At 61.7% G+C, this 27,571-nt stretch overlaps 1 protein-coding gene across 1 annotated transcript; it reads right to left on the bottom strand.

The window, feature by feature from the left end:
- Positions 1 to 215: 215 nt before the first annotated feature.
- On the bottom strand, positions 216 to 19,999 carry LMTK3 (lemur tyrosine kinase 3). Its single transcript, XM_070402046.1, is given in 19 exon segments — positions 216 to 329; positions 3,217 to 3,354; positions 3,529 to 3,634; positions 3,636 to 3,665; positions 4,894 to 5,300; positions 8,397 to 9,822; positions 9,824 to 10,822; positions 10,824 to 10,932; positions 11,337 to 11,486; positions 11,615 to 11,736; positions 11,816 to 11,900; positions 12,285 to 12,433; positions 12,746 to 12,833; positions 15,222 to 15,340; positions 15,814 to 15,890; positions 16,839 to 16,989; positions 17,224 to 17,357; positions 18,254 to 18,366; positions 19,985 to 19,999. Coding segments are annotated over 18 exon segments (4,383 nt in total). The 5' UTR covers positions 18,330 to 18,366; positions 19,985 to 19,999; the 3' UTR covers positions 216 to 312.
- Between the last annotated feature and the right edge of the window lie 7,572 nt (positions 20,000 to 27,571).

The following is a 27,571-nucleotide window of genomic DNA, read 5'->3' as shown; positions in this document are numbered from 1 at the left end:
GCTGTGCCCAGGGGCTCCGGGCCCGAAAAAGTCCAGTTCAGTTCCAAGAAGGTGGCTCTCCGGGGAGGGGGAGGGGCTTCCTGCCTCATTTGGCACCGAGGGGGTCGGGGGGATCAGGGGAGCCGTCCGGGGGGCTGAGGGGCAGGGGGCCAGGGCCTCCCGTTTGGCACATGGTTGGGGAGGGGGAGGGCCCAGCCTCAGGGGCCTCCCCAGAGGCGGTGTCTGAGGTGGTGGCAGTGGCTCCGTCGTCCACAGAAGATTCTATTCTCAACCCCTCTTCTGGGGGCACAGGGGGTTCGGGTCTTTGGGGGGTCAGTTCTCCACAGGGCCTGACGACAAAGGGAGTGGACAGAGAAACAGGATTACTGGGCGGGCGGGCTCATTCGGAGGGAGAGCAAATCCCTTACTGTGGCTCCCAGGCGCCCCCCCACCCCCCATCTGCCGGGCCCCTTCCTGTCCTCACCTGGCCCCTCCCCTCGCTCACTCTGCTGCAGCCAGCAGCCTCCTCGCTGCGCCTTCTAGGCTCCAAGCTCAGTCCTACCCCAGGGCCTTTGCACGTGTGGTTCCCACTGCACAGAACCCCCCTCCTTAGCCCTCCATGAACTCAGGCCGCTGCTGGACGCCACCTCCCCAGAGGCCTCCCCTGGCCATTTTCAGTCAACCGGTTCCCCCCCCCACACACACCATGGCATTGTGCTATGGCTACTTTTCTCTTCCTCCTCTGGGATCATCCCAGTCAGAATCCCAGAATCTCAGAGCTTCCTGTCTGCTTGCCCCTCTAGAACGTACGCTCAGGGAGGTCCGGTCCGTGGTCCCTGCTGCATCCCTGCGTCCCGCACCGGGCCTGCCACAGGGCGCCCTCCCACCTGCCTTCCCCGGACCCCTCCTCTCCAAACGGAAGGGACGGTCCCGCCCCATTCCACACGCCAGAGGAACAAGGCCTTTGGGGTGGAGGACCTCGCCGGGGGCCACTCACCGGCGCCCTCACTCTCCACCCCACCTCTTCCCTGCGTGGTCTCGGTCAAGTTGCTGCCCTCGCTCCCCATCCCTGTGCCTCAGCTTCCTTCTCCTTAAGCGGGGAGCACGACCCTTGTGTCCGTTTCAAAGGAGTGGGGAGACTCTGGGATACGAGGCGTCCCTCAGCATCCAGGGGGCATTTGTTGAGTGGGCAACGTCATGTGAGCACAGGGGTTGGCGGAGTCAGGGGGCCCTGCCTGGGCCCCCACGCCCGGTCCTGGGTCCCTGCCAGGCTCCCCAGCCTCCCAGCCCAGGGGCAGGGGACCAGCTGCCGCCTGAGGAAGGCACTTGGGGTTTCAGACAATCCGCCCTCCCTCTCGCTCCCGGTGATTAAAGGTAAAGTCATCTTCATTGCTGGCCCGGCAGCCCAAGGCCTGACTCACCACTTGGCCGCCATCCCCACGCCCTGGAACCCACCCCGTCCTCACGGGGGCCTCAGAGAAGGCCTCTGGGAGGGAGTGACATTTGGGGTGAAAGCTGACAATGCAGCCAAGTGAAGTCAGCCCTCGGCCCCCTCCCTCTGCCCTTGACTCCAGGTGCACTCGCGTCTCCCTCCTGGACGGTGACCCGGCCTCCTTCCCAGCCATGTGGCCCCAGGGGGGTCCTCCTACACCCGGGGCTGAGTTGGCCCATCCTGATCTCGGCCCTCCCATGGCTCCCTAACTCCCCAGGACTAAGGCCCCACCCCTCAGCCCATCCCCAAGCCCTACATGGTCTGCCCCGCCCCCTGTCGCCTTCCCCTCCCCTCCATCTGCCCCACTCTCTTAGTCACCCCCCCCCCCCCCCACACCGCTTCCCTTCTGTTCCTTAAGCTGGCCAAGCTTGCTCCTGCCTCAGGCCCTTTGCGCAAGCTGTTCAGCCTGCTAGCTCGCTGTCCCCTTCCTCCTCACCTAGTTAGCGACCATCAACCCTCAAATCCCTGGTTAAGGGGCACGTCCACCGTTCACCGGGGAGACAAAGCCCTTTCCTGTTGTCACCTGCTTTCTCGGATGACTGTGGGGTCAGCGTCAGGGGGCGGGGCGGGCTCATCGACCTGGCTCAGCTGGGAATCCCGGTGCCCAGCACCGCACCTGCACACGGCCCATGCTCAATAAACGTCTACCGTTTAAGCACAGAAACAGCTACCAGCTGGAGACCGCTCACCGCTCTGGGCCCCGGCTCCGTGCTCCGTGCACGGGGAGGAGTACGCCAGGTAAACCCTCTCAACAACGGAGCGTGTCATCGCCCCCATTCCACAGATGAGGAGACCGAGGCCCGGGAGGGAAAGCAGCTCGCTTTACCTCACTTAGCAGGGCCAACTCATGGGGTGCAGGCAGGACTTGGGGAAGCAGGAATGGAACCCACCCAGTGATCCCTCCTACCTTCGCAGCTCTGCCTGCCTGCACCTGCCTGGCCCAGGGCAGGCCTGGCACCCAGGGCAGTTCTCGGTGTCGGCAGCAGGAGGCAGCAGAGCGCCTGGGTCTCATCCCTCTCTAGTCCCAGGCCCGCCCTGAGCCAGGGCTGTGCCCTCCTCTCGGTGAGGACATCAAAAACCCGGGTGACGTGCCCCTCTTCTACGCGAAACGCCACAGAATGGGGCTTGACAAACACTGACCACGGGAGCGGGCCAGGCAGCTGGGGTCTGTACCCCGGCTCCCCACTCCCCTCCTGCCTGGGTTTTCTCTGGGATGAGACCAGAATCCACCCGGCGGGATCACAGCGAGGATTAAATGGGCCGAGGTGCGGCAACCACAGGGTAGGGTCGCTGCCAGCGCTTGCTATTATTATTATTATTATTATTATTATTATTAGTGCAACCATTGTTACTGCTGTGGGATCCTGGCCAGGTTCTGTCTGCTCAGGCTCATACCACCCAGCTGTGGGCACTGGGGCCCCTCTCCTGGTCTGAAGGGAGGGGGGCTGAGGAGCCTGGAAGGGCCAGGCAGGAGCCCCACCCAGAGATGGGGCGACGATGGGAAAGACTCGGAGGAGATCCTGGCAGAAGGGGAAACCGAGGCTCGGGGAGGCCTGTCTCATGGACACCGCCTGGTGCGAACGGGTTCCAGAGTTTGGGGGGGGTCTCGGCGATGAGCAGCGTTGACAGAGGGGAAGGAGACTGAGGGGGGGTCGGGAGGGGGCAGACGCGAGGACAGGACTGCGGAGGGAGACCGATGGGGACAGAGAGAGCCCGGTAACCGGGTGGGATCTGAAGCACGTTACCTGCGGGCCTGGCGTCGGGGGCCCGGGTGGGGGGCCCCGGGGTCTCCAGCGCAGGCGAGACGGAGAAGCGGGAGAAGCACAGGGGGGGCCCTGGCGGGGGGAGGAGGGGGAAATCCTCCGCCCACTCGAAACTGCCTCCTGGCGGAAGGGGTGCAGGGGGAGAGCAGAGGACGAGGTCAGACCTTCAGACGCCCCTGGAGCCCGTTCACCTTCAGCCCCGCCCTCTCAGGCCCCGCCCCCTCTCAGACCCCGCCCCTTCGCAATGCCCCCGCTCCTCTCAGGCCCCGCCCCCTCTCAGGCCCCGCCCCTCACCAAAGCCGCTGTCGTTGCTGGGAAACCCATCGGCGGGGGTGGCGGGGTGGGGAGGCGTCGGGGGCGCTGGCGGCGTAGACGGGTCCGTGTCCCCCTCGGGGGGGGCCCTGGACGCTCAGCTCGTTGGTTGGCGTCTCCTATGGAGACAGAGGAGGGGGGGCAAGAGGAGACGAACCGTGACGTCCCACCACTGCACCCCAGCAAGCAACAAGCCCCGCGAACATTTCTCAGTTTATATTAAACGCTCTGGGGATGCCCGCACCCTCTCATTTCTCTAATCTGCCTTCGAAGCCGCAGGACAGCCTTAACCGCACCCCCTCCCGAGGCCGCGCCCCCGACGGCGGAGCCCCGCCCCACTCACCCAGACAGCCCCCCGCAGGAATATCCTCCTTGCTCCGCGCGCTGCCTCCAGGGGCCCCCGAACCCATGCTACCTCCGTGCACCCCGCCCCGTCTCCCGAGCCCCTACCTACCTACCTCTGAGATCTCGGCTGCAAAGTCCCAATTCGGGCCCCAGGACTACCTGTGGCTGTGGTCCTCCAAACCCCCACCCCATCTAGCGCACCCCCTGACCCTCCCCTGGGCCCTGGGCCCCGCCCGCCAAGCCGCATCCTTTTGTTTCGGGCCCCTCCGCTCAGGACCTCAGCCCGGCTCGCCCCGCCTCCGGCTCAGTTAGGTCCCGCCCCAGCGCATAGGCACCACCACGCCCTCCCGGTGTCTCCACAACACTACCCGCCTCTGGAGACACAACCCGCACCCGTTTCTCTAGGCCCCGCCCCCGCTCATTAGCTCAGCCCACCCCTGAACCCACTCTAAACCTTCCAACCCGCAGTCTCTCCAGGATTCGCCCCTCGCGGCTAAGATCCATCCCGAGCCAGCCCCTTAGCCTCCACCCCTGGGCTGGTGCGCAAGCCCCGCCCCAAACGCACGAGGCTCCGCCCCCATAGCCCTGGCCCCTGCGCCCCTCTCAACACTTTCTCCCTGGTCTCTCCCAGATGCAGGTATTCCACTTCCAAGTCACCCTTTTGCAAAGCAAAATCAGTTTGCAAAGGGGTGAATTTAAAGTGGGAAACCTGTGTCCTTTCCAGATCCTCTCTCTCCCTCTCTCTCTCCCCAGGACCCACCCACGCTCCGGGCCCCGCCCATCCTCCTGGCCCCGCCCCATTCCCAGGCTCCGCCTTCACACTCAACGCTTCATCTCATCCTCCAATCTCACCCCAATCCCCGCGCCAGTCCGTCCCCAGGCCCCGCCCCTACCCTGCAGGCCACGCCCCCGCCCCTGTGCCCCGCCCCTACCCTGCAGCCCCGCCCCCGCCCCTGTCTTGCAGGCCCCGCCCCCCACCTGCGCCCCGCCCCGGCCGCGCACCTGGTCGAAGAGGTAGACGGTCACGTCCCCGTGGAAGGAGACCATCTTGCGCTTCCTCTCCAGCTCGCTGTCCTCGGACTCGTCGGCCCCGCGCGGCGACTTGAGCAGCCCCCGCAACGGGCGGGCCGCGTCCCCGTCGGAGTTGCTCACCACGACCGGCACCGGGGCTGCCCGGGACCTCCCGGGGCCCCGCGGGCCCGCCGCCGCGCCCGCCGCCTCGTCCTCCTCCTCCTCCTCGTCCTCGTCCTCCCCGTCCTCCTCCGCCGGCCCCGGCGCCCCCGCCCCGCCGGCCTCCCCGCCAGCCGCCCCGCCGTCCGCGTCCTGCCACGGGGGCCGCCGCGGGCCCGGCCCCGGGAACGGCGTAAGCGTGAGCGGCGGCAGCGCCAGAGAGAGCCGGGAGAGCTTGGCTGCGAGAGGAGAGACTGGGTCAGCCCTCGTCCTGGGAAACCGAGACCTGCCTCCCGCCTGGCTGTGTCCTCGGGTCATCTCGGACCACAGCCGGGGCCTCGGTTTCCCTCCTGGTGAGCCCCGCGGCTGCACGGGGGTCTTCCTCCACGCAGGGCGAGAGGCCTGCCCCTGCCCCCCGTGCCACCTTCTCCCCGACCCACCAGGCCCTGCCCACCTCTCTCTCCAGGCCCCGTTCCTACCTCATTCTGGCTTGACTTCCATCCCCCAGGGCCACCTCCCTATTCCTCCCACCTCTGAGCCTGTGCCTGGGCTGCTGCTTCTGTCTGGAACGTCCTTTTTTAACTCAAGTCCTGGTCATCCTCCAGCTAGATCGGGGCGTCCAAAGCCTTCAGAGCCCCCCCCCCCCCCCCCCCGCCCAGGTGGTCCTCGGGCCAGACCCCCAGCTCTGCACCCCCCAGCATCAAGCACCTCTCCTTCCGAGCGATCACCTCAGGATATAACTATACTTCAAAGGCAGGTGATGCGATTAGTGTTGGCCTTTCCACAGAACAGAGACCGAGTCCCCCTCGTTCCGGCTGCATCCCCAAGCCCCAAGCCCCAAGCACACAGAAGTACTCAGCCAGTGTTTGTGGAGCTGATGGATACATTAATCCCCGCTATGTGATGTTGATCACGGTACTTTCCCTCTCTGGCCCTCAATCACCAGACAAAATTGGCATGTCTAACCATCGCTAGGCCCTTTCCCTGCCCTTAGGCTCCCAGATCTCATCCTGCTGGGAGCGAAGGGCACCAGGTGCCGGGAGAAGGGAACCTGCCTTCGAATCCCAAACCTGCCCATTCGCTGTGTGACCCTGGGCAAGCAGATCCACCTCTCTGAGCCGCTGTTTCCTCACGGGTAAATGGCAGGGGCTGCTCATTCATTTGTGCGTAAGTGAACTGTGTGCCAGGCCCTGTGGGGGGCGATGGTGGGGATCAGAGGAAGGTGAGCCAGGGGCAGAAAGAAGATGGATATGGCCCAGGTCACCTCCTCCCTCATTCACTCTACTCCAGCGTCCCTGGCCTTTGGTGTTATTCCCTGATCTTGACAACTTAGGGCCCATCGCAGTGCCCTACACCTGATGCCACCCTGACTCATTTTCTTCATGTCGGCTCAAAAGTCACCTCCATATTGAGGCTTTCTCTGACTACCCATCTCAGGGTGATAGGATGGGGGGGGGGGGGTGCTGTATATAGAGAGCTATGGATACCCAGAGGAAGGACAGGGTAACAGCCTTTAGAAGTCAGGAAGACTTCCCAGGGCGGGTGAAATTTGAATGGGGTCTTGAAGGATGTGTAGGAGTTCACTGGTTTAAAAAAAAAAAAAAGCAGCCCTAACCGATTTGGCTCAGTGGATAGAGCGTTGGCCTGTGGACTGAAGGGTCCCAGGTTCGATTCCAGTCAAGGGCATGTACCTTGGTTTCGGGCATATCCCCAGTAGGGAGTGTGCAGGAGGCAGCTGATCGGTGTTTCTCTCTCATCAATGTTTCTAACTCTCTATCCCTCTCCCTTCCTCTCTGTAAAAAATCAATAAAAAAAAATATATATATATATATAAAGCAGGCTATTTCTAGCCTCTTCTCATGCAGCAACATCAACCCTCAACCCCCTACCCCCACCCCAAATCTCAGAGGCATCTTAGCTGCTCATCTCCTGACATGTTTAAGCTGCCCTGGGTCTTTCCTGGCACAGTTGGTTGCAAACTCCCTACAACAACCTCTAGGAAGTGGCAGTATTCTAATAAACTTCACTTTGAGCCCTAGCTGGTGTGGCTCAGTGGATAGAGCGCAAGCCCTGCGGACTGAAGGGTCCCGGGTTCGGTTCCAGTCAAGGGCACATGCCCAGGTTGAGGGCTCCATCCCTAGTAGGGGGCATGCAGGAGGCGGCCAATCAATGATTCTCTCTTATCATTAATGTTTCTATCTCCCTCTACCTCTCCCTTCCTCTCTGAAATCAATAAAAATATTTTTTTTTAAAAATCAACTGTGCTTTGAGGAAGGAACATTCTCTGCCCAGACCTCTTCCCAGCCTTTCCCTCCTGAGCCACAGGCTCCTCTGGTAGACGCAGATGTAAGCCTTCTTCACTCAGGTGTGGCTGTGAGTTTGTCAAAATAAAACAGGGCCCGGTCATCGTAACTTTCCTACCGGGATTTAAGGAAATCGGGCCCGTGGGTGATTCCAGTGGAACCACAGTCCCTTGGCCTATGTCTCGATAGAGGCTTGACTTCCCCCTCTGAGCCTTTGCATAGGCTGTTCCTTCTGCCTGGGTGGGCCTTCCCTTTCTAACTCAATTTACCTTTACTCTTCATTTATCTTCTCCTATCTCGTCCCCTCTGTGACACAACGCTTCCTGTGTTCCTTTCCAAATGCAACTTCCAGAAAGAGGCCTGTCTACAGCTTTCAGGTCACCGATACCCTGGAGGCAGGGCCGGGCCTGAGACCCCCTGCGGCCCAGCCTTGGGCAGCTCAGGGCCTGGCACGCTGGACAGATGCCTCAGCTTGTTGCGAAGTGGACAGCAGAGATCATGTGTCCACAGCCCATCCCTCAGGTAAGCTTCCTTTGAATTGATTTCAACCTTTGAAACCAAGAACTCTGGTTTAAAAGGGGAAAGCAGCAGATTTGGCACCTCCCAGTGGGCATTCCTGAACAGAGCGAAGTGGCTGTACTTCCCACTCCCCCTACTCCTCCCCCCGCTGACCTCATTCAGGCCTCAATACTGGCTGGCACCCCTGGGCATCTAAATTCGAGCCTCCTGGTCTGTGAATCGCAATAATAAAAGCAGGTGTTTAAGGGCGTCACTCATACAACAACCCTAGCAGGGAGGTGCCATCCTTGCCACCCATTTTTTGGCAGATGGGGAAACCGAGGCACAGAGAAGTAAGGTCCTTTGCCCAAGGCCACAGAGCTCGGGCTCTGAGCCCAGGTGGCCCAGCTCCAGTGTCTGCACTTGTCACTGCCCGGCCTGACCCGTCTGCTACCAGGAGCCCGAGACTCCCCCGGGTGCCCCCCGGCCCCCCCCCCCCCCCCCTCGCGCCCATGCTCCCAGCGGCCTCCTCACCTTTGATCTGCTCGCTGTTCCCCTGAGGGGGTCCCAAGTCCAAGAACAGCCGTGGCATCTCGGGACCCTTCCTCTCGGGCTTGGGGGGGTCCCCGTCTCCGCTGGGTGCCGGGTCTCCTCCGGCCCTGCTGTCTGGCGCCCCGGCCTCTCCCTCGGGGCCCGCCTCCGGCCTGGCCTTCTGGGGCGCTGGCTCCGGCCTCCTCGGCTGAGCCTCCGGCGGCGGCAGCGGTGGGGGCGGCTGTGGCCTCGTGCTGTCTGCCCATCCTGCCTTTGCGTCCGCGCCGCTTCCGGGGCCGCCGCCGGGGGCCGTCCCCGTGCCCGCTGGGGCTCGGCCCCCACTCCCGAGGTCCGGCCTCCCAGCCCCGGGGGCTCTCGATGCCCCCCCAATCTCGGGGGCTCTCCTCTTGGTCCCCAGTTCCAACACCACGCTCCTGGGGGCTGGGCCAGGGGGGCCAGGGGCTGTCTCCCCGCCGTTCTGGGGCAAGGCCACTGTGCCGGGGGCGGGGGCTCTCGCCAGCAGCGTCTCTGGGGCTGGCTCCCCTATCGTGGGGGCTGGCCCCCCACTCTCGGGCTTCTTCTCCCAGGGCCCTGGGGCTCTCCAGGGCCCAGTCTCTGGCAGCCTCTCGGTGTTCCTGGGGAGTCTCGGGCCCCCATTCTCTGACACCGTCTCCTCCATCTTTGGGGGTGTCGGCCCCCCATTCACCAACACTGTCTCTTCTCTCTCCGGGGACCTCAGCTCCCCATTCTCCAGCACCGTCTCCTCCCTCCTTGGGGGCGTCAGCTCCCCATTCTCCAGCACTGTCTCTTCTCTCTCCGGGAACTCCGGGCCCCCATTCTCTGCCGCCTTCTCCTGGATGCCTGGGGCTGCCTGCCCCCCGTTCTCCAACACTGTCACCCCGTTCACGGGGAGGCTCGGCTCCTGGTTCGGGCTTGAGGTTTTCTTCCCGCTGCCCGGGGCTGTGGGGTCCCCGCTCGGGCCCGGGGCTCTCTCCTGGCTCCCGGGGCCTCTCCCTGCTCTCCGGGGCCCCGCGTCCCGGGCGGCTGTCGCCTTCTCCCCCAGGACGTTCCGCGTCACGTCCTCCCGCAGCGACATCAGCAGCTGCTCCGTGCTCACTTGAACGACGAAGGTTGGCTTCTCCCGGGCCCCCGGCAGCGGGAGGGGACCCGGGTCTGGGGGCGGCCGGGGCGCTCCCGGGTCGGGGGGCTCGGGGGGAGCCCGGGGCCGAGGGACCCCTTCCTCCTCGGCCGCCCCCCCACCTGGGAAGGCTCCCTCGGGGGAAAAAGGGGTCTCGGTCTCGTAGCCGCTGTCCCCCGGCTTGGGGCCCGGAGACGACAGGCCTGAGCCGGGACTGGCCACGGCCGAAGGGGGGTCTGGGGACACGGCGGGGTCCGCGGGGGCCCGGGGAGGTGGCGGCGGGGGGGGGGGGAGCGGGTGGCGGCCCCCGCCCGGGGTACTGAGGCGCCGCGGCCCCCATGAGGGGGTCCAGAAACTCGGGGGGGGCCGAGGAGGGGGGGGCCATGGGCAGGTCGGCCAGGGAGCCCCGCTCGGCCCTCAGGGACGAGTCGTCCTCTGGGGGGTGGGGACAGCCCAGGGCAGGGTGGCCCCCCCAGCCGGCCACGGCCTCGCCCCGCTCCAGGGGCAGGCAGGAGCAGGCCCCCTCCCGGCTGCACAGCGGGCAGGGCAGGTGGCCGCGGCGGCTGAGGCCACCCCCGAGGCTGCTGCTGTCCTCGCCCGGGGAGCTGCCCTCCTCCTCCTCTTCCTCCTCCTCCTCCTCGGCCCAGGCGGCCCCCCGCTCCCCCAGCACCTCGGCAGGGTCCCCCGCCAGGGTCTCCCCCGCGCCCCGGCCCTCGGGGTCCCAGCCGCTCAGGAGGAAGCTGCCCGAGGCCGAGGACGGGGCCGGGAAGGGCCGGGGCGCCGGGAAGAGGGGGGAGGCCCAGGTCTCGGAGACCAGCTGGGGCACCTCGGACGGGGCCTGGGGGGCCTGGGGGGCCTGCACGCCGGCGTCCAGAGGGTCCCAGTCATTGGGGAAGAGGGGCTCGGGCGGGGAGCCATGCTCCTCCAGGCGGATGTAATACTCGCTGCTCACAGAGGGGCTGCGGGCGCTGATGACGGGCAGCACGCTGGGCGTGGACAGCGCCTCGTAGAAGGGGTTGGAGGGGTTGGCGTGGGGGGCCGGGGGCGCGGACGCCGGCTGCCAGGCTGGGGCCCCCCCACCCCGGCCGGCCCCCCGCCGCGCCTTCTCCCACAGGCACTCGAGGTTGAGGCCGCGGCTGCTCTCGGTGACCGTGAGCACGTCGTCGGGGTCGGCCCCGGGGAAGCCGTCCAGAAGGGGGAACGGCGAGGACAGGGTCCCCGGGCGGGGCGCGCTGTGGGTGGCGGGCCAGGGCCAGGGGAAGGGACCGTCCCGGGGCGGGGGTGGGGGGGGGCGGGGGCCGCGGGGGCCGCTCGGAGAGCAGGTAGGTGAGCTGCAGCTGCAGGTCCGAGGCCGAGGGGCGCTGGGCAGGCGGCCGCCAGCAGGACTGCAGGATGTCGTACCTGGGGGAGAGGAGAGGCGGGCGTGGGCAGAGCCCGGGGCGGGGGGGGGGGGGGGGGGGGGGGCAAGGCGGGCAGAGACCCAGAGAGAGGGGGCCAGACACTCAGGGGGAGAGGACAGGGGCCGAGAGGAAGGCGACAGCAAGGCCCTGTGAGGACACAAGGGTTAAGGCGGCCTTCGTGTCTGGCTGTGCGCTCCAGGGTCAGAGAAAAGCCAGCCGCCGCCGGGGGCTTCTAAGGGTGAGGGGCCCCGGCTCAGACACCAGCGCTGGCGCTCCTGCTCCTGCAGCAGGTGCTGGCGGAGGCCTAGGGATGTCCCCGCCCCGCTCTGGGGGCGGCAGCTGAGGCTGCGGGTGGTGTGTGGAGGAGGCGGGGGTCCCGGGACCGTCCCGGGGTGCGGCTCTCACCAGTAGTCCCCGTAGGGCAGCTTGAGCCTGGGCCGGGCCAGCTTGACATGCTGCTGGCGGACCACGAAGGCAAGGACCTCCTCGTCGGACAGGTGGCGGTAGGGTTGCGCCCCAAACTCGAACAGCTCCCACAGCGTCACCCCCAGGGACCTGCAGGGAGCAGAGGGCAGCGAACGGTCAGAGCGCCACCCTGACCGACCTGGGGCCCCGGGCGATGGCTGTGGCCCTCCCGCCCTGCCCTGCCCTGCCCGGCCCGGCCGCCTGCGCCCCGGCCCTACCAGATGTTGCTCTCCCGGCTCTGGTCCACCACCATGAAGGTCCCATGCAGCTCGCCCAGCAGCTCCGGGGCCGCCCAGCGCAGGGGGATCCACAGGCGCTCGGGGGTCAGGTAGTAGTCCTCCTGGGGGGCCGGGCAGGGTCAGGTGGGCGGGTGGGGGCGGCCCCCCCGCCCTCAGCCCCCACCGGGCAGGCAGCCCCACCTTGTAGTTGCTGTGGGCCAGCCCGTAGTCTCCGATGCGCACGGTGAGGTCAGAGGTCAGCAGGCAGTTGCGCAGGGCCAGGTCGCTGAGTGCCCGGGGAGGGGGCCCGGTGAGGAAGGGGCAGCCTGGGCAGCTCACCCCCAGCCCAGATCCTGCCCACTTCCTGGACTCTACCCCTGCCTCTCCCCACCCCCTTTTCCAGCCCTGATTCCGCCTTGGCCCCAAGGCCCCTCCATCTCCTCTTGACTCCTCCCCTCTCCTGGCCCCTCCCCTCTTGTGACCCCTGCCCCCCTCCTGTGACCCCTGCCCCCCTTCTGTAACCCCTGCCCCCCTCCTAATCCCTCTCTCTCCTCTCCTGTCCCTTCCCCTCCCTGAACCCTCCAGGTTTCTTGCTTTGTGTTTGCCCCTCCAGCCTCACCTCCTTCCCCTAAGCAGACCCCCCCTCTGCCCCCGAGGCCCCCGCTGGCACCTGTGCACATAGTTGTGGGAGTGGAGGTGCGCCAGCCCCCGGGCGATCTCCAGGCCCATCCGCTGCAGGGTCCGCAGGTCCCTCGGGGGCAGCTCAGGGGACATGCCCTCTGGGGGCCGCTGGGCCCGGAGGTAGCGCTTCAGGTCCCCCTGGGAGGGAGGGCAGGGAGGCTCAGCACCGCCCCTCCCAGCAGCCACACCTCCAGCCAATCCCCGCGAGGGTGGGGGCCCCCTGCACTCAGTGGGCAGCCCCTCGGAGCGGCAGGGGGGTAATAACAGAGCAGCCTAGCTGCTGGCTCGGTGCACCACCTGCGGGCGGAGTGCCCACCTGACTGACCGCTGTCAGCGCTTGTCACACACAAGTGTCGCCGTGATGATGACGATGTTATGGCCCTAGGACCCTAGGCATCCCCAGCCCCCGGTCCAGCTCCCCTGGCCCCCCCACCCCCCGCAGAGCCTCACCAGCTGACAGAACTCCATGATCAGCAGGAAAGGCAAGGTCTCCACGCAGACGCCCAGGCACTGCAGGACGTTGGGGTGCTGCAGGCTCCTGGGGGCGGGGGGGGGGGGGGGGGGCTGGGTCAGAGAGCAGCCCAGCCCAGCCCCCAGCAAAACCAAACTGTTGCTTCAGCCTTTTCCATCTCAGTTTCCTCACCTCAGGTCTCCGCCACCACACAGACACCCTCCCCATTCCCTGGCAGGACCGCCCACTGCCCCCCAGCTCCTAGGCCAGCCCCCAGTGTCTCCTGCTCCCACCTTCCTCCTCACCCCAGCCTCCTGGTCTCCATCCCCTCCTCTCCCCACAGCCCCAGCCCAAGCCTCCTCCTCACACCCTGGCCTCCCTGCTCAGCCTCCTCCCGGCCTCCACTCTCTCCCTTTCAGTGTGTCCCTGACCTCACAGCTCTCCGTGCTCCCTAGATCCCACCTGGCCGTCTCTGACCCCCAACACCGGGGCTGCCCCTTCTTTCACTAGGCAGCCAATTCCTAGGATTGGGGGCTTTTTGTTCATGAATCCACATCCCTAGTGCCTCAGACCAGTAGGTGTTCAATAAACGTGAAAGGTTGACCTCGCCACACGGCCTGGGGCCTGGGGGAGGTTCCAGGCCTGCAGCCCAGACCTGGCGCGAGTAGGTGCTCGGTTAGCCGTTTGCCCTCTGGTGCCCGGGGGAGGCAGGGGCCGCTCGTGCACTGCGGGGCCCAGGGCCCAGGGCCCGGCCATCCCCGGCCCGTGTTCCAACCTGCTCTGCTTGGGAGAATAGACCTCTCGTTCCTGCTTCTACCCGGGTCTGTGCTGGGGCTTGAAAAACGGCTGGAGCCCCGTGCCGGCGATTGGATGGCAGACGTAGAAGGAAGCTGGGCTCACTGCACACCCACCAATCGGAGCCCCGGCCGCCGCTCCTGACATCAGATCCTCCCGCCACCCTGAGAGGCAGGACGCTGTTCCCCGTGGGGGCCGGGGAAACGGAGGCTCAGAGAGGCAGAGCCACTAGCCCAGGGTCACACAGCGGGCGCGGCGGCTGAGCTGGGATTGGATCTCAGGTCCGGCTCGCTCAGTCTACCGAGGGCCGGCGGCACTGGTGCCCAGGGGACAACGAGGACCCCGAGCGGCCCGCGCAGTCCTGCGCGCTCCAACAGAGCGTTCCGTGATGGTGGACACGCTCTAGATCCGGGCTGTCTCCGCGGCAGCCACTGGCCCTGTGTGACCACTGGGCCCTGGCCTGTGGCGAGTGTAGCGGAGGGAGTGAATTTTTAATTTGAGTTGATTGGACATCAATGTGAATGGCCCTACGCGGCTAGCGGTTGCCAGCAGAGACAGGCAAATAAGCAACGAAGCAGATGGAAATCGACAAACTGGGTATGTGTTATGAAGAAAACACAGGAGCTGCTGTGTGGGGGATCCCAGGGCCTGCCTTGGATGTGTGTGTGTGTGCATGTGTGCGTGTGTGTGTGCACCTGTGCACACAGGCCTGTCTGAGCTGGGACCTAGGAGGGCAGGGTCGGAGCTGGCGGTGTGAGCCAGGAGTGATATCCCAGGGGGAACAGCCAGGGCCAGCCAGGGTCCTGAGGCAGAAACAGGCTGACAGGTGGGAGGGTGAGTGAGGAGGGTGGCTGGGGCGAGGGCTCCAGTGGCAGGAAGGGCACCGGGTCAGGCTGTGCAGAGGAGCGGGACTTGGTCCTGTGGGCAATAGGGAGCCACGGCGGTTCTAGAGCGAGGGAGTGACAACGTCCAAGGCCCGGGTCTTTCGGGGTAAACCCCACGTTTAAACTGTCTGACAAGGGGTCTCTATACACAGCCCTTCCATGACAGGGAGCTTATTACAGCACAAGGCACTTTCTAGTGAGTGTTTACCTAAAGCCCTTAGAGTGGCGGGGAGACCAGCAGGGAGGGGACAGGATCCCGCCTGCTCAGACCTCCTCGTCCATGGGGGTGGGCAGAGGGGACGGAGCCCCTCGGTGGCCACTTCGAATGCCTGCTCAGGGCCCTGGGCTGTGATTCTGATTCCACGCTTCCTTACCCACGAAGCAGGGGCCTGAGATGTACCCAGTGCTCACCACGGGGTACCCTCGCCCCCCAGCCCCCGCTGCCCTCTACATGAGAAACCTCGGGCTTCCTGGATTCACTTTCCAGAGGAAGATACTGAGGTTCAGAGTGGACAGGGCAGGCCTCCAGCTCTGCTTCCGGGCCCTCCCTTTGCCCTCCTCATTCTGCCTCTCATATCCCTGGCTCCGTCCCGAGAGAGAAAGAACCCAAGGCTGGGGGGGGGGGGGGGGGGGGGCGGGGGGGAGCTCTCTTGACCGAGCAGCACAGCGTGGAAGGGGTAGATCCAGGATTCGAACCCTGCTTTGACCCCACACTATGCTCCGCCCACTTCCAAAGGTCACCTCCAGGAGGCGCACACCCCGCAGCTCTGGGCCCCAGGGCCCACGCCCAGCATACCTGTAGGGCTGTGCTTCCGAGATGAACTTGCGCTGCTCCAGCGGCCCGGCGCTGGCGCGGAGCTCCTTCACCACCACCTGGGCTGGCGTGTAGTCTGAGAAAACCTCTCCCAGGATCACCTGGTCCCAGGGGGACCCGGGAGTCAGAGTGTGTGGTTTCCCCCGACCCCTCCCTTGGAGCCCCCTCCGCCCACCGCAGGCTCCCAACTTCCCCCCCTTTCCAGGCCCTCCCCTCATATCCCACCCTCCTCCCCCACCAGGCGCCGGGTCAGACTCACAAGCCCAGAGTCCGATGGATGCGGGGACGGACGGATGGAAGGATGGACAGACGGACGCGTGGAGAGCCAGGTGGCGAGGCGGAGTGATCAATGGAGTGAGGAGGGAGGTGCTGGCGGACAGATGTGGGGGGTGGGGGGGTGGGTGGGAGTGGGTGAGAGGTGGACAGAGGTGAGGGTGATGGGTGGACTGAGGGGGCCAAGGGAGCAGGCGGGGAGCAGATGAGAAGTGGTAGGAGCAGGGGGGATGGACACAACACAGGAGTACAGCCCCGGACCGTATGGACCCCCTGCCTCCCACCCCCCCGGCCCACTCACCTTCCCAAACCAGCCGCTCCCAATCTCTTGTAGGTAGCTGAGGTGCTGGCGGCTAAGGCCCAGGGGAGTGGTCATGTCTAGGGGGGCAGAAGGGGGAGGCCCCTGAGACTCTCTCCCCTCCCAGGTGCCCATGACACCTCCCAACTCCGCGGAGGCTGGGGGTCACAGCAGGCACCAACCCCTCTCTTCACTGGCCGCCCCCAACATTCCAATGATGGGACCTCAGCCCCGGCTGGTGTGGCTCAGTGGATAGAGCGTCGGCCTGTGGACTGAAGGGTCCCGGGTTCGATTCCAGTCAAGGGCACATGCCTGGGTTGCAGGCTCGGTCCCCAGGAGGGGGCATGCAGGAAGCAACCCATCAATGATCCCCCCCCCCTCTCTCCCTCTCCCTCCCTCTCTGAAATCAATAAAAATATATTAAAAAACAAAGAGGGGACCTCAGCCTCCTCACTGGCTGCCCACAGGTTCCAGCATCCAACCCGTCCTTCCCGTCGGCATCCCCAGAGCCTGTGCGGGACTGCAGCCTGCCATCGGCGGCCGCTGAGATGGCGATCTAGGCTGCCCTCACCACGGATTGCCCCACCACTGATTGCGTAATCCAAAACCCAAATCTGGTTTTGCCAAGTCTGGTTTTGGATTAAGCAATTGCTTCCAACCCGGATGATCTCTGACCCCATCCAGGGTCAAGATCCTGGGGCTCCCACCTCCACCTGTCCCCTTGGCTGCCTGGGGCCTCCAGGAGAAGACTCTCAAGACCATGGGAGCCCTAACCGGTTTGGCTCAGTGGATAGAGCATCGGCCTGGGGACTGAAAATTCCCAGGTTCGATTCCAGCCAAGGGCATATACTTCGGTTGCGGGCACATCCCCAATAGAAGCTGTGCAGGAGGCAGCTGATCGATGTTTCTCTCTCATCGATGTTTCTAACTCTCTATCCCTCTCCCTTCCTCTCTGTAAAAAATCAATAAAATATATTAATAAAAATAAATAAAAGACCGTGGGATCCTATTCGGGGCGGGGGCAGTACCTGAATGCGAAGGCTGCGGCGCAGGCATGGGCAGGGAGACCTCGGCCAGCGGGAGGATGTAGACATCAGGCAGCGACTGCGAGGAGGAGGTCTCCTCGGCCGGGGGAGTGTACTCCCCGGAGCAATCCTCCCCTTCGGGGTTCTCAAACTCCTGGAGCCGGGAGGGGTGGGGAGGGGAGAAGACAGGGCTGAGACAGGCCATCTTTCTCATAACTGTCCTCAGTCCCAGGCCAAAGTCCATCCCAAGCCTCCGGATCTGGCCATCACCTCAGGACCAAAGGTGCTCCCGGACTGACCGCCACTCTCCCTCACCCACCCCCTGGGCTGGGGGGAAAGGCCTTGCTGGGGTCTTCCTCCCCACCTGGAACCCTCTCGTGCACCTCACCTTAAAGCCAACATCGCCCCGTTTGCAGCACAGACAGGTGAGGAGGAGGAAGATGAAGGCCAGCAGACCGGAGCAGGAAATGAGGACCACGGCGTAGGGAGGAGCCAGAGGGGCCCGGCCCAGGGCGAATCCATCTGTGGGCGCACAGGGCTGGGCTGGCGTCCCCACTTCAAGCCCCTGGTTCCCCCGACTCCATGCCCCTCCCATCCGGGCCAGCCTTGACTACAACTCCCATGACGCACTGCAACCAGCGGCCTCTTGGCAAAGGAGCCGGATGGTGCAGAGCATTGTGGGGATTGTAGTTTGGAGCCTTCTCAGGTGATTGGGGGTGGGGTCCCTCCTCTCCCTCCAAGCTGGGACACCACCACCACCCCCCCTCCATCTCATCACCCCAGACTTGGGAAGAATTCCAGTGAGGGCCGGGGAAAGGAGAAGGAATAGTGGAGCCTGGGGCTCCCAGAATGGACAATCTGCTCCCCCGGACAGCCTCATGACCCCCTGTTTGGGGAAGAGGATGAGCCCCCAGCTGCAGTCTGGGTGAAGATGCTTGCCCCATGCTGGTCCCCTTAGTTAGCAGGGGTGAGGCACGTCTCCTCTAGGGGCACTTGGAGCGCACCCATGTCCTCCGTCCCCAGCCCAAGCCCCTGCGAAGGGAACCCGGCCAGCCCCGGGTCTCCCCAAAGCTAGAGCAGCTGCCTGTGCTGGGTCTGCCTGCGAGACAGCCTTCTTCCCCCGGCCCAGCTCTCCCGGAGGCCCCGTCCTCCCCTGGCTCCCCGCACACACCTGCACACACACATGCGTGTACAGACACATGTTGCCCAAACGGACCCCCTCCCCACGCAGCCCCCGGCCTGCCTCCCACAGGCCCTGCGGACAGCGGCTCAGTCCCCGCGGCTCCCCAGGCCCCGGCTCGGCTGCCGGGAGACATGCACACAGGTGATGGGGCCAGAGCCCCGCGGGCAGACCCCCGGGCAGCTGGGGTGGGGGTGGGGGCCGCCGGGCCTCCGGATGGCCGGACAGACAGACTCACCGGGGTGGGCCGGGGACGCCAGGCAGCCGGAGGCGGAGACGGCCGCGAGGAAGATGAAGGCTCCAGGGGCAGGCATCTTGTCGGTGATGGAAGGGAAGTGGAGGTGGTGGCGGCTGGGGAGGAGGGGGGGCGGGCCCTCAGCCCCCAGCCATGGGGACCCGCGCGACCCTGGCCTCCCCCCGCCTAGGAGCGGGGCAAGAGACGCAGGACAGGGGGAGGGAGGGGCTGCTTACTGGCTCAGGTACCCCCCTCCCCCTCTCTGAAGGGACAGGCAGATGAAGGGATGGAGAGGAGGACAGAGGAGAGGAGCTGGGGAGCCGGGGTTGCTGGGGTGGGGGGAGAGGGTAGGATGGGAGGGGGGAGAATAAGGGCCCCGCCCCCGAGGGCAGCCAGGATTGGGGGAGCAGAGAGCCTGTCAGAGGAAGGGTGGGAGGAGGGAGGATGGAGGGAGGATGGAGCGTCGTCATGGCAACTGGCTCCCCAGTAGCATTGGCCGCCAGGAGGGAGGGGAGGGAGAGGGACGGACAGGGACCAGCAGACCCTTGGGGTGGGGGGCGCAGGGCCCGCTGTGCCCGTCCTGGACCGCACTGTGACATGTCACCGGCACGGACACGTGTGCCCCACGCCAAGCTGCAGATGTCAGGCAGGCAGACGCAGCCCACACACGGCTGACACACACGTCGCAGAGACCCTCACAGACAAGCACATCACATACAAAGGTGGGCAGCCATCGGCGGACGGGGACACGAACGCGTCACACACAAAGACGCAGGGATCAGGGGCTGCACTGGGGACCCCGAAGGCTGGCCCTCGGCACGGAGGCACCCAGCCACGCAGGAACGGCCAAGATCCACAAAGACCCACGCAGGCCCCAGACGGAGGAGAGCTCAGCATACACAGCTGCGTGTGCCACAGACAAAGATCCACGCGGGCTCCACGGTGACATACCGAGGCACGCATTCACAGACACGAGCGCTCCACAGGCAAATGGGCAACAAAGAACACCCACAGGCACCGCATCACACACACAGTGACACGCAGGCATCACTTCCAGAGACATGTAAACACATGACACACACTAACACAGACCCACAGCACATGCCCAACTAGGCACGGATACACGGCTGACACATGGAGAGATAAGCAAATCACACTCACGAACACACACACAACACAGATACAGATAGAGACACGAGCACATAAAAGATACACATCTCTCACAGAGACCCACACTCCACTCACCCCCAAACACACAGACACACATCACAGACACACAACCATGAGGACAGGCACAACTCATACATGGTTAAACACACACAACACATCCAAAGAATCACAGACATACAAAGCCATACAAACCACGTACAAAAATACACAAATATATCACACACGGCTGTGACCACATATAACACACACATGTACATACAGAAACACAGCACAGGCACAAACATCGAGTACAGAGACGCACACAGGTGGACACTTCACAAATACACACACATTCCATGCCATTTCATACAAGGTTACAAAAGCCACACATCACACCGGGGCACATACAACACACGCCACGGTGCAAACCACAAAGACACACACAGGGGAGAGGACACAGCCAACACGGCCACGGGCACTTCCCTCGCACAAAAGATACATAATCACAGTTTATTTTATATATTTATTCTTTGGAGCCTTTCCTCTGCGCCGGGCATTGTTCTCTGCGCTTTGCACAGTGTTTACCTTTTATTCCTCACGGCAGCCCTCTGAGACAGGTGGGACCGTTACCGCGCCCATCGCACAGATGGGTAAACTGAGGCCCGGCACGGTCCCCTGCCGCGCGGCGCACAGTCAGGAAGGGGCAGCACGGGGACTGGAACTCGGCCCGTCGGGACACACACAACACAGACAAGGACGCACACGTCACGTGCCAGGCCGCCGCCGCCTCGGGGTCACACCGCGCCCCACGGCGCCCCGAGCCGCAGACACACCGCCAGCGCGGACTCCCACGCTGCGCGCGGCCGTCTCCGTGGCCGGTGGGCACCTGGGACGCGTCCCTCCCGCCCGCCCGGCGCCGCGCTGCCCCGACGCAGCCGCACAACACGCCGCGGAGGCGGCTCAGACGCCAGCCCCCCGCGCGGGTGCAGGGCGCGCAGCCCTGGCCGGTCCACGCACCCGGGACTGGCGGCTCCCCAACCCCGCAGTGCGCAGCCCTCCCCGTTAGGGACCCCATGGGAGGGGCGGGGGCTGCGGGGTCTCATTAGAGAAACTGAGACCGGTTCAGCGCTCGAGGAGGGGTTCGGGGGTCGGGGGGGAGGGGAGGGGAGGGGATTGGCCATGACGCGCGCAGAGAGGACGGAATTAGGGGGTTGGGGTAGCAAGTGTGCAATGATCTGACCCCTTGGCTGAAGGGCAAAGAACCTGGCGGAAGCAGGGGCTTATGGGAAGTGTAGTCCCAGCCCTGGCTCTTGTGGGAAATGTAGTTTTTTAAAAAATATATTTTTGCCATGGCCGGTTTGCTCACTGGGTAGAGCATCAGCCTTCGGACTGAAGGGCCCCAGGTTCGATTCCTGTCAAGGGCATGTACCTTGGTTGCGGGCTCATTCCCAGTGGGGGGTGTGCAGGAGGTAGCTGATCAATGTTTCTAACTCTCTAGCCCTCTCCCTTCCTCGCTGTAAAAAATCAATAAAATATATTTATACATCTTTTTTTTTTTAAATATATTTTATTGATTCTTTACAGAGAGGAAAGGAGAGAGAGAGAGAGTCAGAAACATCGATCAGCCGCCTCCTGCACATCCCCCACTGGGGATGTGCCCGCAACCCAGGTACATGCCCCCGACCGGAATCGAACCTGGGACCCCCCAGTCCGCAGGCCGACGCTCTATCCACTGAGCCAAACGGGGACGGGATGTGTAGTTTTGGTTCATCCAAAAGGGAGACGCGGGTTAAGCATTTCCCGGGGAGGCAGAAGCGGCTGGATGAGGGTAAGAGGAGCCGGAGCCCGCTGCCAAGGCCTTTGAAAGTGTTGTGGGCAGGATTTGTGAGTCCCAGGGAGCGGCACAGGCGGGGTTACCATCCTAACTCTGCCCCTGGCTCGCTATGTGTTCATTATTCACTCAAAAAACAGTTATTAAACGCCTACTACGTGCTTAGCCAGGCCCTGTGCCAGAAGCTGGGGTGCAACTGGGAACAGCCAAACCAGTTCCCTGCCCTCCCCGGGGGGGGGGGGGGGGGGGGGGGGTGTCACAGGGGCTTCCAGAAGGTCCGCTGGAGATTTTCAAACTATGAGCAGTGAGCGTTGCTGAGGTGTGACTTCAAGCCTGTGGGTTGCGACCATATTTTTGGAATAATAAACTACAACAAACTAGAGCAAATTCGTTGCAGGGGAAATGTCCATGTATGGGAACTTTTATTATTATTTTTAAAAAATATATAGGACGCTTTGCCCTAACTGGTTTGGCTCAGTGGATAGAGCATCGGCCTGCGGACTGAAGGGTCCCGGGTTCGATTTCCGTCAAGGGCATGTACCTTGGTTGCGGGCACATCCCCAGTAGAGAGTGTGCAGGAGGCAGCTGATCAATGTTTCTCTCTCATTGATGTTTCTAACTCTCTATCTCTCTCCCTTCCTCTCTGTAAAAAAATCAATAAAATGTATTTTAAAAATTAAAAAAACAAACAAACAGTGGAACTGTCGATCAGCAGGTTTTCAAAGTGTGGTTCAGGGTCCCATAGGGGTCTCTAAGACCCTGTCAGATTATTCAAGAGGTCAGAATTATTTTCTTCTTTTGTTTTTCAAATATATATATATATATATATATATATATATATATATATATATATATATTCAGAGAGGAAGGGAAAGGGAGAGAAAGACGAAAACATCAATGATGAGAGAGAATCATTGATCGGCTGCCCCCTGCAAGCCCCACACTGGGGATTGAGCCTGCAACCTGAGCATGTGCCCTGACTGGGAATCGAACCGTGACCTCTTGAGCCACGCCAGCCTGGCAGAATTATTTTCATACTAACACCGAGACGTTACCAGTCTTTTTCATTCTCATTCTGTCATGAGTGTGCACTGGAATTTTCCAGAAGCTACACAGCATGCAGCATGGTGACTAACACAGAAGCAGCTGCAAGGGATCCAGCTATCTTCTATCGAGCCAGACAGTAAAGAGATTTGCAAAATGGCTTTTAAAAATGCCATTCTTCTGACTAAATTTTTGGTCTGGAAAAATTATGTTTATTAAGATTGTTTTAAATGTTAACTGCAATCAGCTTATTATTATTATTTTTTAAAATTTTAATTAAATCCTTATTGTTGAAAGTATGACACGTCCCCCTTTCCCCCCATTAACCCCTTCTAGCCTGCCCCGGCCCCCTCCCCCGCCCCAGGCCTTCACGACCCTATTGTCTGTGTCCATGGGTTATGCATATATGCATACAAGTTCTTCCACCCACCCACCCTCCCCCGCCTTCCCTCTGAGATTCCGCAATCTATTCTGTGCTTCTATGTCTCTGGATCTATTTTGTTCATCAGTTTATTTTGCTCCTTAGATTCCACATACGAGTGAGATCATGTGATACTTGTCTTTCTCTGACTGGCTTATTTCACTTTGCATGATACTCTCCAGGTCCCTCCATGCTGTCTCAGAGGGTAAGAGAGCCTTTTTTGTACTGCTGCATAGTATTCCATGGTGTACATGTACCACAGCTTTTTTGTCCACTCATCTGCTGATGGGCACTTGGGCCATTTCCAGGTCTTAGCGATTGTAAATTGTGCTGCTATGAACATAGGCGTGCATGCATGCTTTGATTATTATTGCTAGTTTAAATGCATTAATAGACAAGTATATTTAAAATGCATCAGTTTTCATTTCTAACATGTTGCTAGATATAACTCACATAAACAATAGCCCTTTCCGCCCTAGCCGGTTTAGCTCAGTGGATAGAGTGTCAGCCTGTGGACCGCAAGGTCCCAGGTTCAATTCTGGTCAGAGGCACATGCCCAGGTTGCAGGCTCGATCCTCAGTGATGGGTGTGCAGAGGGCAGCCGATCAGTGATTCTCTCATCATTGATGTTTCTCTCTCTCTCTTCCTCTCCCTTCCTCTCTGAAATCAATAAAAAATATATATTTTTTAAAAAAACAAAAAAAACCCCAGCCCAGACCGGTTTGGCTGGGTGGATAGAGTGTCGGCCTGTGGACTCAAGGGTCCCAGGTTCGATTCCGGTCAAGGGCATGTACCTTGGTTGCAGGCACATCCCCAGTAGCGGGTGTACGGGAAGCAGCTGATCCATGTTTCTCTCTCATCGATGTTTCTAACTCTCTATCCCTCTCCCTTCCTCTCTGTGAAAAATCAATAAAATATTTAAAAAACAAACCAACAAAACAATAGCCCTCTCTTCCTCTCACCTTCCTCTCTGAAATCAATAAAAAATATATTTTTAAAAAAACACAATAGCCCTTTCGGGTCCTTAATGATTTTGAGAGTGTGACGATTTGAGAACTGCTGCTTGTGCCTATGAAATAAGGGAGAACGGAGTTCAGCGGAAATACTGCCTGAGAGAAAGTGACAGGTAACGGAGGCCCAGGGTGAACCAGCCAGAGAAAAAGGGAAGGAACTGTGTGTGGTCAGAGGGAGCAGCACAGGCAAAGAGGAAGAAGGTAAGAGGTGCCGTCGAATGGGGTGAAATGAACACAGGCCGGGCTCGGACGCTCACCTTCCTTCATGGAGCCCGGCCTGGGGCAGGGGTTTCCACAAACAGACGCGCAACTTGAAATGGGGCTGAACGCCATGAGGGAGAGGAGAGGGGAGTGATTTTAGATCCGAGGTGGAATCAGGGGAGTTTTTTCTAGGAAGAGGAGCGTTAAGCCCAGAACTGAGAGGGGGCAAGGAGTAGGTGGGAGAGCAGGGCAAAGAGTACCGAGGCAGAGGGAACAGCACTGGGGGTGGCTCTGAGGCTGGGCGGCTCGTGTGGCTGGGTTTGAAGGGGCAGGGAAACGGGGGCACGAGTTATGTCGGGGAGTGGAGCAGGGGCCGGCTCAGTAGGCCACGTGGGGAGAAGTTTGGGTTTATTCTCAGCCCGTGAGGAGCTACCCAGGAATTCCCAGCTGGGGAGGGGCGGGATCTTCCCTGGGTGCCAACAGCGCCCTCTGTCTGTGGTGCAGGGAAAGACTGAGGGTCCAAGCCGGGGCCCAGGGATGGGGCAATGTCAGTGTCCAGGTCAGAGATGGTGGCGGCTCAGGCCAGCGAGGGGCCGTGGAGGCGGAGAGGAGCGAACGGCTTCAGGACAATGACAAGCGTCAGCGTGGACGTGGAGAACTCGGAACTCTGGGAGTCTGCTGGGGGGACGGTGGGGTCACTTTAGAAAACAGCCTGGCAGATCCCCGAGAGGTAAACACAGATCTACCGCTCAGTCCAGAAGTCCCCGTCCTCGGCATGGACACTAGAGAAACACAAATATCTGAGCGTGAATGTTCACGGCGGCGTGGCTCATAAGAACCCAAACATGGGAGCAACCCGAATGCCTGTCCACTGATGATGGATAAGCCAAAGGCAGTCTGATCTGTCCAGGCACCAGGATATGATTCGGCCACAAAAAGGAAGGCGTCCGTGAGGGATGCGACCTCAGAGACGAACCTGGAGAGCGTTATGCTGCGTGAGAGAAGCCAGACACAGAAGAACATACAGTGTAGGGTCCCGTTGACATGAAACTGTCCGGACCAGGCGACTCAGACCGGAGGCACCTCAGTGGCTGCCTTGGGAGGGGGGAACTAAGGGATTTCCTCCTGGGGATGACCATGTTCTAAAGTCGATTGTGGGGATGGTTGTAAAGCTTGGTGAATATATATATACACTAGAGGCCCCGTGCACAAAATTCATGCAAGGGTGGGACTTCCTTCCCCCGGCTGCCGGCACCGGCTTCCCTCTGGCACCCGGGACCCAGCTTCCCTTGCAGCCCCGGATTCATCCAGAAGGTCGTCCAGAAGGATGTCCGGAAGGACATCTGGTCTAATTAGCATATTATGCTTTTATTATTATAGATATATACATTTTTAAAAATATATTTTTTATTGATTACAGAGAGGAAGAGAGAGGGATAGAGAGATAGAAACATCAATGATGAGAAAGAATCATTGATCGGCTGCCTCCTGCATGCCTCCTACTGGGGATCGAGCCCGCAACCCGGGCATGTGCCCTTGACTGGAATCGAACCCGGGCCCCTTCAGTCCGCAGGCCGACGCTCTATCACTGAGCCAAACCAGCCAGGGCACATGGTGAATATATTAAAAACAACTGAATTGTATGGCATAAGTGGGTGAATTGTACGATGTGTAAATTCTATCTCAGTTATAAGCTTTTGAAAATTTGCTTGAGGGTATGTTTTGGCGGGGAAACTGCTTCGGTCTCGGTGATGGCTGGGCATGGGGCTGCGGGGGAGGGAGGTGTCTGGACTGTTTGGGAGGATGGCGTGGAGAACTGATCCACCGAGGGGCCTTCCGCCCGCAGCATTTGCAGAATGCACTGTGCATGCTTCCTGTCCAGAGGAAATGCTCCATAAATATGAATGACTATGGCTATCATTATGGTGATCCTGTTGAAACCGGAATCCAATCCTATCGCTTTTCTGCTCAGAACCCTCCCCGGGCTCCCCTCCTGCTCAGAGTAAAAGCAAAGTCCTCACATGGCCCCCAAGGCCTTGTACGATGGTCCCCCCCCCCCCCCCCCCCCGCCACTTCCTCACTGAACCTCAGCTCCTACCCTCTCTACCCCGCTATTCGCCGGCTGCAGCCGTACTGGCCTCCTCCACGCTCCTCTCAGATTCCAAGCCCAGTCCCACTCCAGGGCCTTCGTCCTGGCTCTTCCCTCTTCTTCAATATCCACATGGCTTCTCCCTCACCTCCTTTATTTTTAAAAATATGTTCTTATTGATTTTTGTTTGTTTTAGAGAGAGAGAGAGGAAGGGAGAGGGATAGAGAGATAGAAACATCAATTGCCTGCCTCCTGCACGTCCCCTACTGAGGATCGAGCCCACATCCTGGGCATGTGCCCTGACCGGGAACTGGACCGACAACCTCTTGGTTCACGGGTCAACACTAAACCACTGAACCGCACCAGCCAGGCCCTCACCTCCTTCATGTTGAAGCGCAGATGTCACCTCCTCAGGGAAGCCCTCCTGATGACCTTCCTAACACCGGCATCCCCACAGCCCCATCTCGCCTCCGGGTCCCTCTTGGCTCTCCATCGCCACCTGACACGTTGGATCTCTCGCCCCTTTGCTTGGCTGTTGCCATCCCTCCCAGGAGAGCCCCGTAAGGACCCAGTTCTGCTTCTCTGTCCCCGGCCCTCTTCCCGGCGCCTCCTAGAGCTTCTGGCACGAGAAGTATGTGCTGAACGAAGGAAGGAATCCAAGGCCATGGCCTGTTGATGCATTTGCTGCTGGATGACAGCCATGGCCCCTCCCCAGGCAGCCAGGTGTCGCCCACTTGGCACGAGCGGGTGTCGTGGGGGTGCAGGAGGCACGCCCTGGGCTTCCGGAGGAGCCGGTGCCATGTGGGCTTGGCCATGAGGCTGAGGCTGGGGGTGGGGAGTGGAGAACGGAGGCATTCCAGGCCCCGGGGATGGAGCACAAAGGCCTGGAGGTGAGAAACAGCGTGGGGTGTCCAGGCAGCTTCCCCCGGTCCCGCCCACTGCTGGGGCCCAACCCTCACGGTCATGGCCGACTCCCGTGTCGTTCCCACACCCCCACGCCCCGCTGTCAGCTGGTTCTGCTTTCAAAACATCCCCGGAGCCTGCACACCCCGCCCCCACCCCCGCTCACCGCCTCTGCCCCCATCGCTGCTGGGACTGGGGCAGTAGGTCTCCCTGCTGGTCACACTCACATACCCCTCTCTCCCTGGCTGGTGCTCAGTGGTTAGAGCGCCGTCCCCATACGCCGAGGTTGCAGGCTCAATCCCCCGCTCAGGCACTCACGGGAGCCCACCCGAGAATGCATCGGTGAGTGCGACAGCAAGTGGGTGTCTCTCCCTCCATCCCTCTTTCTCTGAAATCAGTCAATAAAAACAAAACAACGAAAACACCCCCTCCGGTCGCTGCCTCTTGTTGCCAAAGCAACCAGGAAAGCCTTTCAGCCTCTCTGTCCGGCCACACCCCTCCCCGGCCCCAGCCGCCCACAGCTCCCATCTCACTGCCCTTCCCGGCCCACGAGGCCCTGAACCAGCGGTTCTCAACCTGTGGGTCGCCACCCCTTTGGTGGTCGGACGGCCCTTTCACAGGGGTCGCCTGAGGCCATCCTGCAGATCAGATATTTACATGACGATTCATC

This window comes from Myotis yumanensis, unplaced genomic scaffold (genome assembly GCF_028538775.1).
Source record: "Myotis yumanensis isolate MYYU_CA2020_CCGP unplaced genomic scaffold, mMyoYum1.0.hap1 SCAF_23, whole genome shotgun sequence".
Taxonomy (NCBI): domain Eukaryota; kingdom Metazoa; phylum Chordata; class Mammalia; order Chiroptera; family Vespertilionidae; genus Myotis; species Myotis yumanensis.
This window is presented reverse-complemented; position numbering and strand designations above follow the sequence as displayed.